This window comes from Nestor notabilis, unplaced genomic scaffold (genome assembly GCF_000696875.1).
Source record: "Nestor notabilis isolate BGI_N333 unplaced genomic scaffold, ASM69687v1 scaffold23374, whole genome shotgun sequence".
Taxonomy (NCBI): Eukaryota; Metazoa; Chordata; class Aves; order Psittaciformes; family Psittacidae; genus Nestor; species Nestor notabilis.
Genome location: NW_009926334.1, coordinates 60,505 through 74,730, shown reverse-complemented (window position 1 = coordinate 74,730; position 14,226 = coordinate 60,505). Strand labels below are relative to the sequence as shown.

At 37.6% G+C, this 14,226-nt stretch overlaps 1 protein-coding gene across 1 annotated transcript in view; it reads right to left on the bottom strand.

Annotated features, from left to right (window-relative positions):
• Positions 1-5,148: 5,148 nt before the first annotated feature.
• Positions 5,149-14,226, bottom strand: part of TLE1 (transducin-like enhancer of split 1 (E(sp1) homolog, Drosophila)) — a gene marked incomplete at its 5' end in the record, with an annotated part of 68,167 nt that continues 59,089 nt past the window's right edge. The window contains 6 exons of the mRNA XM_010013488.1: positions 5,149-5,936; positions 6,095-6,171; positions 6,955-7,105; positions 7,504-7,651; positions 9,595-9,842; positions 11,613-11,862. Of these exons, the coding sequence (XP_010011790.1) occupies positions 5,829-5,936; positions 6,095-6,171; positions 6,955-7,105; positions 7,504-7,651; positions 9,595-9,842; positions 11,613-11,862 (982 nt within the window). The remainder of the gene's footprint in view (positions 5,937-6,094; positions 6,172-6,954; positions 7,106-7,503; positions 7,652-9,594; positions 9,843-11,612; positions 11,863-14,226) is intronic.

Sequence of the window (14,226 nt, the reverse complement as noted above, 5' to 3'; positions counted from 1 at the left end):
ATTACTTAATCTCCAAACTATGTCTTATCTTCACCTCTAATTCATTTTTGGCAGAAAACAGAAATGGAAATGTAGTTCAAGAGGTACTACACCTTTGTACTGTGAACATTGCAAAAGCAATCCTTGCCAAGCTCTATGCAAAAGCAACTGTCTAGTGCGCTTTGCAGCATTTCTTCTATGAGTCAACATAATAATTTTAGGAGGAAAGGTCTCAAAATTTAAGTTTTACTTTAGAAGAATTTTTCTACCACCACAGAATTTTTCTATGGAGAGTCAACTACACTGACTGCAATTCCACATACAATTAAAGTATGAGTATGAAACAATGATGCTATCTTATATTTGGATGTTTGCTTTAGAAAAGAAAATTATTACAACAGAGGCTGGCTGATATCAATGCAGATCACCAATAAAAAATTCAATCACCAATAGACTTGTTAGCAATTCTTTTCTAAATTCTTACTAATGCATGAGCCAAAAAGGGCACAGCCTGTCATTCAGCTTTGATTGAACTGTGGGACCTAGCAACAAGCAATATGAAAAAAAAACCAACCAAAAACCCCCAAAACCCCCCAAACCCAAAACTTTGCTCAGATTTGTAAATAATAACTAACATCGGGCCCCGCACCACCAATTTCTTAGCTCCAAGGAAACACAAATCCAGTGCTCTCAAGAATTAATATATCATAGAAGCAATAGGATATTTTGATATATAGCATGTTTAAGAGCATTCTACCTGCTGAAGGCAATCATTTTTTTCCCTTGGTGTTTTCTTGGTGTATTCAATTCACAGATGTTTTTAAGTTATGTATGAACAAAAAAATTAAATAAATCTATCCCCCACCCCCCCCAAAAAAAGGCTAAAAAAATGCAAACCAAACCACACCCATGTGCTTAAACTGTGTTCAAAGCACAGGTTTTGCTGGTTTAGAAAATGTTGAGTGAACAAGCTCTCCTATACAGTTGAATAGGAATTCTGAGTAAACTTCTCAGAAATGTCAGTAAAGTAGTCTCACAGGGCAAACTTTTAAAGCACTCAGTTTCTACATGTCTGTTTTTCCCTAGCAAAATCTACCATGCTGCACTAAGCACTTAAGCTGCAATCAGACATCTGGGAGCATGTTGCTGAAAATGGGATTATCAATTGCTGGAAAGCTGATCTTGAGCTACAAAAATACTAGGTAATGGGAAATACTGAAAACTGGCTGTGATTTAACTCTCTTTCCTCTTGGGATTAGATGACTGCTTATGGATGACAAAGAAATGCCCGCTTCCACTTCCAATACACATCTCAGGTGTCCCTGAATTACTATGCAGAAACATCTGAACAATTTATGGAGAAATATGTCATCATACTGGAACGTGTCATCATACTGGGATCTCATTCTAGGTGAATTTTGCAGTTTAGATATTAGATGAAACCTAAAATGTATGTGTATGTATGTTCCCATCCTCCCTTGTCCCCACATGTATCCCATGCCATGAACCATTTCTCTGGTGTTCACTGGGTCCTGCTCTGAGCTGCTTCATTTTTCCCATTCTGTAGTAAAAGACCTCTCTCTGGCAGGACACTGTAAGTCAAGTCTTGAACAGACCTACATTCTCACATTTTTTCTATACACTTGCGGTAAGAAAAAAAAAAAACCAACAAAGAAAATCCTTTGAAGAGACAGCACAGTTGGAGCCAGCACGGCTTCTCCAGTGAAGTGGCTTAAGGGCTAAACAATTTATCAGTAATGTTAAATCTGAATTCACTCCTCTTCTTTAGCTTGAAAACATTAAATTCTACCCACCTTAGTTGCTAGAATGGTTGAAGTTCCCCATCAACTCAAAATTGCACCAGTAAAATAGAAAATATGAAGGACTACTCTAACTAGATTACATGATCCTGCATGCTCACAAGTGCAGCAGCCTTTCCACAAAAACCCCTAAACCAAAATGAACTAACCAACCAAACAAAAAGCCACTAAAAAGAAAACAGTTTCTCAATCTGGGTTTAAGTTGCTTGAGTAACTTAGACACTTCTGAAAATTCGACCTGCATTACCAATGGAAAAATGTGACAGAAAAATTATGGTCAATTGTTTCTACACAAAAGTATGCATGTGACCAGATCATAGATTCTGTTTTGATGTTTGTATTAGAAAATAACACTAACAGTCTATACACTTCATATTTGTTTGATGCTCCCTCCTCCCTTTTAAGGAACAAAAGCTTTTGAAATGCCAAACAACTTTAAAAAAATTAATATGGATAAAAATTCTCTCAAGGCTTGTGGGTTGATCTGGGGAACTATCTTTGCTTGGAACTATAACCAAAGAAGTACTCTGACACAGACAAATGCATTGTGTGGAATGGTATTATGATTTTCTGCACAACTGATTTATAAAAGGTTATGCCTGGTGCACATAAACAAAATATATATATTAGAGCTGGCAACGGATTTTGTTCAGCTGAATCAGTATTACCACAAATCTCCTCTTCATCAGTTATTGTTTGCACTGACATCCAGTATGTCATTTGTAAGGACTTCCTGCTTCTAGCTGGCACTAGTGTTTGCCAGATCTGCATTCAAATATCTCTGAATACTGAGGGCCACCCAGCAAACAAATACAGTCCCAGGAAGGGGCTAATCAAAGGAATCTTTCAGGATTGTAATTAAATTCACACACACACACAAATTAATTACCTGTACCATAGTTACTGCTGTACCTCTTTTTTCCATGTGCTTTTCCCAGTGCCTTTTCTGTTAATGCTGGTCTGGGTTGGTCTGCTTCTTCATTCAATATGCAATTATTTTCACCCACTACTTTACACAGGGTTACAAGAACTTACGGAATTTTTAAGCTCTACTAGTCTTAAATCTTGTATGTAATAGCATAGACCAACATGCCAAAATTTCACCAAATGTATCTTTTCATTAAAAATTACATCTGCTGGTGGAATAGGCTTTACTGTTTGACGAAAGAAAAAAATTTCATAAACTACAAATGAAACCTGAAACAACATATGGAGAGGACTATTGTAGGCTGCATCCCCAAGTTTGCAGACCCAAGGCTTAAAGCAGATCTGATTGGGGAAAAAAGGAATTTCTTAATTACAACGAAGAAATATATGGTACAAATATGATTAAATTCATTCACACATATAAATAATGTCCAATTCCATAACTGCTCTGACTCATTGTGCATTCTGGAAGCTAAGAAGAAAAGACAAGGTATTTAATTATATTCCTGACACTATGATTTTGAACCTCCTGATTGCAAAGAACATGGCCTTCCTAACAATCACTATGTTACGACTTATAGCAGAACCATTATATACATGTGAATAATTTTTTTAAAGGTTACACAAATGTGTTAGAATACTTGCATTCTTGGTTCCTGTGATACCAACTTTAAAGAAAGGCAAAACAACATCTATGAAGTAAAAGCCAAGGTGATAGCAGTTTGGCAGAAATCCAAATGTTCCAAATTTGCCAGTGCTGCTAAACAAAGTCAATGATCACTGGCAGAGTCAGACATTCAGAAAAACTTCAATATGAAAACATGGTCAGTGTAAAAACCTAGCACTTACTCTCTTTTTAAACTTTCTCTTTTTAAAATGGCATAGTACTTCACTCTATTTCAATGTAGCAAATACAATTATTTTTTGAAAAGCCTTATGATTCTGCTTTTTGTCTCAGTATGTGTGAAAGAAACATGACCACCACCTAAGCTGGTCTGTCATTTTCATACAGATTTCATATTCACAACACAATAGACAAAGGTACAGATATATACGGATAGAACACTAATCTTAAATGTCTAGGAGACCAGATTATCCTGAATGGTTAACATTTTACATTCCAAATGCAAGGTTAATGTATTAAGGCTATTACAATTCTAGATGTTATAAAACTGGTTTCAGCAGAATGGTCATGAAAATTGAGAATAAAACTGATGTCTTTTCAGACAGGAAGTAGAGGGAAAATTTGCACCCAGATGAGAAACTTCCTATCCAGTCAATGCATCTGTCAGTCAAACTTGTTTCTTCCTAGTTACAGGTCTTTAAAGAGCAGGGGTATAGGTCATTGTCATATTCTAGCAAAATGAGAAAGCAGATCTTCACAGACGAGTCTTAACTTGTCTGCCAGTCTGTGTAATCTGAATTATTTGTTCAAAGATATCCTTTTGTTCATCTGTACTCTCATTCAGCAACAGAAATTCTAATTAAATTACATAATGTAGGAAATGTATGGCCCTCACTGGTGCAATAGTTAGGTTTGTCTGGCAAACAGTGGTAGAACCCATTAACCTGAAAAAACATGGTTAGAATAAAATGTACACATTCTCTCCTCATTCATTTCTCAAGTACACCACAACAACTTGAAGATGCATAGCTTTGGTAACTGGCTGCTTAGCATGGCTCTTCACCAACATTACACTGAACAGTGGAAAGGACTTAAAGATCGTTCAGTGCAAATACATAGAGCTTGTAGGCCTGCATAACATGGGACACTCAGGAAAATTAATTCTAATTAATATGTGCAGTGGATTAGTTAAAAATCAAAATATTCCTTTGTCAATATTTTCACAAGAAATAAAGAAGTGAGTTTAACTTAGTTTAGGTTAATCCACTTCACTTGCAGCCCTGCAAGTATTTAACATTGTTTTAAGTGATCCCCGTAAAGCTCACACTTTTGGTAATTTGATTAAATTTACCTGAATATTTAAGCATAGACAAGATATTAAAAAGAGAAATGGTCCTTAGCTACCACTTCTCTGTAAAATATGAAGGGTGCAACTTATCTAGCTTTGTTTAATCACAGACATCCTCAGTTAATGAATAAAGGCTCTGATGTACTTAGTTGAAATGTGGCTCGTGCATGAATTCTGTTCAGCTGAGGGAGAAAGGTGAGGGAAGTCACCTCCTCTTCCAGAGAAATGACCAAATGAACTATGATCAGGCACATATTAGTGTATCTGCCAAAGAACATATCCATGGGACATCAGAATAAAGTTAAACTGCACAACTTTATGAAATGTTCAATTTTTATATTTACACTATAATTAGTACAAAATTGCCTTTTAAGTTTTCTGTAGCACAATACAGTATTCTACTGGATTTGATACCCTAATATGTCAAAACAACTACTTTGAAGTATGATAAAGGAATCTAGGAAGAGTTATAAAGAATAAGACACCATTTTCAAACTATACATAGTGTTTGCTTTTGCTTCTAAAAAGGTACTTATATCCCCAAAAGGTTTTAAATTTTAAATAAGCAGGGCAGGCAGGGAGAGGACGGGGAGGGGAAGACTAGTTGTTGGTACTAAAGCCTTTACTGTAATAAACTAAAGATATTTACAGTTTATACAAATGCTTGACCTTCAACAAAAATACAAAAACATATCACAAGATGCAAAACCAGGAAACAAGTTCATCTGAGACACCACTGCTCTACACAGGACAGAATGCAACTTGAACTGTAAGGAACAGAAAAGTATTTATCCCCCATAATCAGGCAATGAGAACAACTTGCATGAGGTCACAAACAAAAAAAAAATAAAAGGCTCCAACATTCTTCAGTAGACTCGGCTTTTAAAAACTATGTCAAAAACCTAGGCTACATCTGTCCATCTTGCCTCTGTGCTCCATTTGGTCCACGTAGCAAATATTTAGTTGCTGGATGTTGCCTTCTATTTTGAAAAATCGGAGTAGGTTCATGGCAAGGTCTGGAACCTCAATACTTTTGTTCCTTTTTAAAAGGCAAAACCTTTCTACTTCTACCATTAAGAACAATTTTGGCCCAGTTCAACTTCTAAAAGTTATATCCCCATCATATTTTTCAGTAGATAACTTCATAGACTGTAGCCTTTTTGTCTCCAGAGCCAGTGACTATGTACTTATCATCCACAGAGATGTCACAGCTAAGCACTGACGAAGATTCTTTGGACTAGAAGAAAAATAGAAATATATTACATAATTTAAAAAAAAGTCTGTTACCCTTATCTCAGCATCCCAGTTTGGGTAGAGACATAGGTGAAGATATCTGAGTCCACTCTTGAGACTCGGGGTGTTCTAGTTGTTTTTAAAACCATTCATCATCCTCACCTGAAAGATACTGGCTCCATAAGGTGTTCTCCATGCATTAAGAAGGTTATCTTTCCCAGTACTGACAAACCATTTACCTATAATATAAAACAGAAAGGCTATGAAAAACACATGAAACACACATCTGACACTGTGGGTTTTCAACTCACATCTATGAAATCTTTTATCTAATTACTGCTGTAAAAGTTCCCACCACTAATCAGATACTTTTGCTTACAATCAATGTGGACACTCATGCTTTTGTAGCATGTTAATATATGAGGAAATCCCTAGATTCTTTAAGTTGAAATGTTTTTTTACACACAAATAAAACATCCCAGCAGCTTTTAGATAAATGGAAGGTTGTTTGTAGGTAAGTACCTTTGAATTCATAAAGCAGAGATATTTATTCATAACTTAAGAAACTGAGATAAAATCCCTATGAAGAGCGGCCTGGCCACTTGTGCACCTCAAGGCACATAGCACTGACTCCTCCCCAGCGGTTTGCCGTTATGACACCACTCTGTGCTCTGTTAATTTTTAGCCTGCCTGTGCTGAAGAACATAAAGGCTTCACTTACATTTTTACTTTGGAGACTCTAATCAGTTTGTAGTACATATATTGGAACACGTTGCCCAGAGACATGGTGGATGCTTCATCCCTGGAGACATTCAAAGCCAAGCTGGATGTTGTTCTGAGCAACCTGATCTAGTTGAAGATGTCTCTGTTCATTGCAGGGGGGCTGGACTAGAACATCTTTGAAGATCCCTTTCAACCCAAACTATTCTATGATTATCAAATGAGGTATGACGATGTATTAACTAATCAGTGAAACATGAACTAGAGCCCTGACCTCCAGTTTTGTGTTCAGTGCAACTTACCACAGTAAGCAAACTTGAGTGACAATACACAACTCTCATGAAGGTGCAGTTGATATTTGTCTGGTTTGTTTACATGTAGCACTTCTACATTGCTGCTCTCCATTCCCACAGCTAGCCATTCACCAGTAGGACAATAACCAAGGGAAAATATCTGAAAATTAAATGATATTTACACTTCCTATTTTTTTCTTACAAATACATTTTTTTTCTCTACAGTGATTAAATTGATTGGGAGAGGGAGAGAGAAGAGCCAAATAAATTCACATAGTTCAATAGCAAGACTGCTGTTCAAAATTCAAGTGACTATAAATAATCCTGATCTTACATTAATTTAGAATAAATAGGGAAAAAATAGGGAATCACTTTGTTCTGGAAGCTCAGCATACGAAAGCTCCAAAATATTGTGTTGTGAGCAGCCAAAAGGATGAGAAAGAACAATTTGCCAGCTGCACTGGGCTCAATCTCAGCTTTCATCCTAAATGTTTCCCTCCCACCGCTCCCTCTTCCTTTCGCCACCCTTCCCCACACTGTAGGAAAATCCAGTTATACCTGTGATGTGAAGTCATGCTGTTGTAGCTGTCTCCCTTCTCTCAAGTCCCAGGATCTGACAGTGTTATCCAAACCTCCTGTCCAGAGCTTGGTACCATCATTAGAAATGTCAATACAGCTGGCTCCATCTGTGTGGCCCTGGAATTGCCTGATAAAACAAACCAGATTGAATAATGATTTCCTGCCAGAGCTCAAGGTAAACACTGTTGTGGTGTTAGTTTTGGACTCTCTGTGTCTGCTGATGGGCAAAAATCAACCCCTCCCTCCTTACTAGGCATGAAATACAACAGTATTACAAAAACATTTTCCAGGTGTTAGGAGAAATGAATTGCATCATGGCTAGCTGAACAAAGTCAAGTACTTCCTATCAGGTTTTGAAAGCAAAAAAACCCCAAAACTTGTGAGAACAGTAAAGTACAGTAACTATACTTAAAAGCGTTAAGGACAACTCAGATTAAAACAAGTGCTGAGAGAACAAAACTCCTCCAGTTTCAGAAAACAGCTTCTGTATTTTTCTTTGGCTGCAAGTCAAGATGATAAATAATAAGCAGAGATATTAATAGAAAGGGATCCAGATAGTTAAAGACAAGCATTGCTGAGTCAGCAAAGTTGCATTCTCTGTGGCAGATGACAAACATCTAAAGGTGTAGTTTGTTTTAAAACCTTATCAGTAATTCTTAGCTTTCAGCAACGTGAAGGTCATCTCAAGTCTTCCTTAATCCTTTGGCAAAAGCCTTCCGAGGCTCCTGCATTTTTCATCAGCTATTAGCATTAGGAAGAGTCCTATGCCTCAATGTGAAAGGTGGAAGGCATGGGGGAAAAGACAGCTAGCTTGGGAATGAAGGGTAGGAATTACCAAGAGCTACCACAGAAAGGTCATGCCACACTTTCTGTTTTGTAGCTCTGGTCTCAAAATTCCATGTTATCAATTAGCAAGATCAGCCAGCAAGTGGTGGGAACACCTACAGCAAGCATTTAAAAGGCAAGACAGTCACAGATTGAGTGAGTGCACCTTTACAGAGACCAAGCACGGATAGGGCAAAATGAATATTGTACATAACTAATACACTCTTTGATCAACAGAAAGTAAAATTTGCAGGTACATTAATATAACTTTGAATATAAATTTAGGCTAATTATTGATATACAGGAAATTTAATTGAAACACAGCAGACTAAGCAAATTCTTCACTAATTGCATTTGGAACTTTTAAATTATCATGACTTTTAGTAATTCAGGCTCTCTCTTCTCAAAATATTGTACACTACTACTTTGGTAAGCATAAATCAAAATTTACCTTGTAGAGAACTACACAGCTAGTAGCCAAAAGCCATTTCACACATGGCCCTATATCTTTCTTTCTCTGTCAGACTACTAATGCTGGATACTGACCTGCCAAAAATGTTACTCTTCTACTAATATATTTATTAATCAAAGGTCTAACAAAAGATTTCAAAAGTAACTTACATGGCAATCCATTTATTCTCTTTGCAACCCATTCCAAAACTTTGAGAGATCAAATTCCCCCAAAAAACTCAAATACCTTTTTTCATGAGTGACCTAGTATCAGTCTTTAATGCTTTCCTGAAGAATTGACACTTTCAACTGCTTTTGTAAATTTAATTTTAATACTTATCATCACTAAATATGAACTGAGAATTCTCTTTATTACTTAACAAAGCTTAAGACAAAAGAAAAGAACAAACTTCAAAAAGTTCCCTAACTTACGTTCAATGTACACCAACCACAAACCAGCAGAAACGCTGATTGCTGAAACTCGCAGACAAATCCCAACTAACCAAAACCAACAGGAACTTTCAGCGTGTTATGGACGAACCCTTTAGGTAGGCCCTTATGACTGCAGCATGTTATGGACCAGTCCTTTAGGCAGGCCCTGAAGCGCGTCTTCCAAGACTAGGTTGAGACTACCAAAACTAGTTTCTGCTCAACTCAGGTGACAAACCATAGTCTTTATATAAGAAATACTATTTACTTTGCTGTCATGAACCATTATTCAGGAAGATAAATATTTATGTAGCTGTCTAAAGAGTAACTTCTATTAAAGTTTTCTGTAAACAAGTAACGACTCACCTGACCAACGTCTGATTGTGCAGATCCCACACTGCGATGTTCCCATCACTGCAGCATGAAAAGCACACCTTGGAATCAGGGCTGATAGCCAGAGCGTAGCAGGCAGGGGCTGAGGATGTCAGCTCTGCTTTTATACGAGGAGTTGGTGCTGCCAGGTCCCATATGGATAATGTGCTGGCTTCTCCACCAACTATTAGTGTGCATCCATCAGGCAGCAATTTACAAGAACGGATGTAGTTATCTCTGTTCTGGACAACACAAATCACCTTGGTTATGTTAATCCATACCCTGCCAATAATGACCACTAATATGATTCTGACTGCATCCAAGTTTTAAACAGTATGCAATCTTTTCCCATTACTAGAGTACTGAAGAGGAACCAGCAGATTCTAAAAGGCTTCAGACACCTACTTCTCATCACTAATTAGGACTGCAGCTGCAGAAACAAAACTGCAGACTTCTGTTGCCACAGCCTACTCTGTTTTAAATCTGACAAATGGTGAGTCTACCATCTCATCACACAAAAAGAGGGCCAAAGTAAGCTTGTGTTTCTGCAAGTGCACTCCACCATTGAAAGTCACCAACAACAGAAACAGTAAAGCAAATGACCTTTCATTTGGCATTTAGGCAACTCTATGTGAAAACGTGTTTCAAGTCTTATGCCCTTCAGGTTTTGGAGTTTTCTTTCAAATACTATTTTGCATTCACTGTTGTAAAGTTAAAATATGAAGTAATCCCCTAGTGCTCCTCAATTTATGTCAGTCTTTGTTCAGCATGACTCTTATCATACTTATATCATTAATTTCACATTTGCAATACTATTGCTGACTGAGAGGTACTACAAGGGATTTAGAACTGGAAAACATTTCAACCTTCACTTATTACAAGCTTGACTTCTTAAGTGTATTGGATGTCCATTTCTCCGGAACAGTTGCTGAATTAACCAACAGTTCTTTAGGAAATGGAGGGTTAAGATCTGTAACTCAAAACATACAAAAAGCCACTGCAAGAAGCAGTCAAGAACATTCTTACTACTATTCTCTTTTTTATTCACAACAAAGGGGCAGTAAGCAGCGCAGTGGAAATGTTGGCTTAGTCTTGTCAGCCATTACTGCTCCATAACTAAAATGAAGGCAGCTAGGACTGTGCATCCAGACTCATTACTGCGGCAGAACAGAATACACATTCAACCTTACTTTTACTACTAGACAACTAACACAAGGGTAGCAGTAAATAAAGGGTAAAAGCTAAAAAACCCAAACTAAACCAAAACAAAAACCACACCACATTTAATTTGATCAATATCTATCAGTATCAAATACAGAATTACTTTCATTCAGGATATATATATTACTGTGCTTTGTGACACTAAGTCTTCTCAGTCTTCTTAACATTTCACAAATGTTTACGCTGCTTCTAACATGAGAAGCATTTTTAATTAAGCCATTCATTTTTTTGAATTAGCTTTTCTGCCACCTATACTGATGGACTCAGTCCCTTTTATATCCTGCATATGTGAAAATAACCAACAAAAATGTGTAACTTGTGGATCACCAACAAAAGCATAGAGAGATTTACAGTGACCTTGCTACTCTGTCACATTATTTCATTATGTGGTTGCTATTCTTTTACAAAAAAAATAGAAGTTGTCACTTCTGGTGTGTGTGAAACACCTAGGAAGGTTCTCTGCATCCCTGCATAAGCCTGGCTACCTTTCTAGCATGACTAGAAGGGGAAAAAAGAATTAAAAAAAATAATCAGGTATACTCTCTCCTCAGAAATGTTATCTAATCTGTTACACGACACCTTGTGATGATATTTATCCCTAAACAAACCAGCACTCTTCTCTGTAATTTCACCTGTTATGTGTTAAAAAAAGACAGCTAAATATATAAATCAGGAAACATAACTGCCTGCTGTTTCCTTGTAATATGAACAGAATCCAGACAAGGACAGCTATTTCCTTATTGAGTCTCCAAGGAGAAGGTACCCTTGTGCACAAGTTCCTGTTGACCTACCAGGCAGTCCAGCTGGGAGACAGGGCTCTTGTTGCCAGGCTGGCTGATGTCCCAGACTTTGACGCACCCTTTCCCACCTGTATATACGTGTCTCGTGGGGTTGCTGATGGTAACTGCACACACAACTTCCCCATGGTTCAGAGTGTTGATCTGACGAGCATGGCGAGGGATTCCTGGACCAATGAGGGCATCAGGAGGGAAAGGAACTGGCTGCATCTGACCGTCTGCAGTAACGTGAAAGGAGTAGGCTCTTTCGGGGAAGGGAGAGAAGAGACAAGGCAAAACCAAAAATATAATAATCAGCCAGTTACAGTGTCAACAGCGCAAGAAAACCAGTATTTTTTATTTGATCTGTCAATCTTTTTCTCATGATAATCAGAGCTACAGCGCCAAGTCATGCGTGCACATGAAACCTCAGAGGGAGACAAGGATTCACAATAGGTAGTTTCAGCTTGCCTCACTTGAAGCATTCTTGCAGTAGGGAAACACATTAAATTCTACCCTTAACTCTGTGCACTAAGGTCATACTGCTATCTGTCCACCTGGATAATCAAAAGATCTTTCAGGCCCTGGTTTCTAGCCAGCAATTCCAAGTCTCAGCCCACAAGTCCTGCAGCAACAATCCCCCACCAGGTGCTACTACTCTTCCAGCGTTCTTCCACTAGGCTTACACCTGTTGCCTTGCAGTACCACCAGCCAAAACTCAATTTTTGCTCCATTTCTGCACCTCATCTTTAACACCAGCAGTAGCTATGGTCACATGCCTCTCTTTCCAGGTGGTACCTGGTGCTTTAAACAGAAAATAGAAACATGCAGAGTGGTTGTGAGCACATTTCATCAGGAAGCTGATACCATCTTCCCATAATTATGTTTTTTTGAGTAAGTGTTTTGGAAAAGCTGTAAGGCTCAGTTTCCCAGGTAGTTTTGGCACTTCTGTAACACCTTTTATCTGTATTCAGTGCACAATTTCAAGTATATGAAACTGAGGTTTGAGAAGTGAATCCCAGCACTGAATGAAAACTCTTCTTTGGGGAAAGCACACAAAATTATTACTTCATGTTCATGGTAATGCTGATAGTCAGCTCTACTCAAAGACTAGGGCACAAATAGCAGGTAATAAAAGTTTCAAGTGCCAAGGGGGATTCTTTGTTTGCTTTAAATAATAATGAAAATACTACTGTAAAAGGCTGCTTTTTGTTACACTGGTGATCTCCTTTTTCACTTCTTCTGTTTTAAACACATCCATAGCTCATGTTTTTGATGCTGTCGTTACATTAACATAATTCTTCCAAAGGCCAAAATGGATAAAAAACGTGGAGATATGGGTATCCTTTCTTTTTCTTCTCCCCACTGATAAGCTATGGTCTTTGTAGCGGTAACTTTATTTTTCTAATACATTCCTGTGTTCAGAATTGCCCTTTCTTTTCTAAATATATCTTCTTCCTCAGAAATCTTCAGTCACTGCATCTCAAGTATTAGTATTGCATCCCCCTACTAAGGACCAAACAATAGATAATTCAATTTAATCTTCTGTTCTGAGCACTGAGCTAGTATTTTCTAAGTATTTTATTGCATGTTTCCAAGTACTGCGCAGTTTGAATGGAAGAACAAGGAAGATGCCTGGATCTGTAACAGACATCACAAAGCAACTGAATATGCCCAGCAGCAGAGCAGAAGATAATTCTTCTTAAAAACAGAGAGAAATGGAGAGCCGAAAGAACTACAGTTCTTTCAAACAGATGGTAACAGTGGAAACAGCCCCACGCAATATCACAGTTTTCTCAGAAGGGTAAAAACTGGTTAACAATAACTGCTATTAAACAAAAGAAGTTAATAAGCCTGCTCAAAGAATACACAGAAATGTAGGATAAGTGAGTGCAAAAGATGACAAATCATTTTGGTCATGGAAATGTTAAGAATGGGAAATACAAGATAAGAAAGGAAGTGCAAAGTTCACTGCTTTACATGTAGACAAGATTCACAGCGTATCAATTGTATTTCTTCCCACAGGACCCTTTATCTTTTCTGGTATGAAGAATTACATAATGATAAAGGCTTAACTAGAAATTTGTTTAATTTCCATGAAAAGGAGACAGGACTGTCCCAATGTAGTTATTCACTAAACATGATGAGCAAGAAAGCAGGAGAGGAGTGGCAACAAGACTACTCAAGGCTCAAAAACTGCTCAGGTTCAGGTACAGAATCCATCTGAAGTCATAGCACTTAAGATGCTGAAAAGATGGGCCCCATCTTGGGCTCCAGATCAAAGTCAGTTGCAGGGTATTTGTTAGCAGTAAGAGTACACAGATCTGCACAACTCTGAAGTCTCAGCTTGTCCCTGCCTTTATCATGGACAGTAATACATAATTAAGCAAGTATTCAGCCATTTTTTCCAGCATGAGTAAGATGAATAATCCACTTTACATGTCTGTTTTCTTTTAACGGAAAATTACAACGTAAATGTTCTGTTCAATTCCAAACACCTAAATAATTGGTATTTTGAAATGCTTCTGTGCATACACAAGTTCTTGCTGAGATGGGGTGGGAGGAAGACAATAGGAATATTTTTCAAGTACTTCATGCATACTGTAGAATTACGATGATTCTTCTGCTC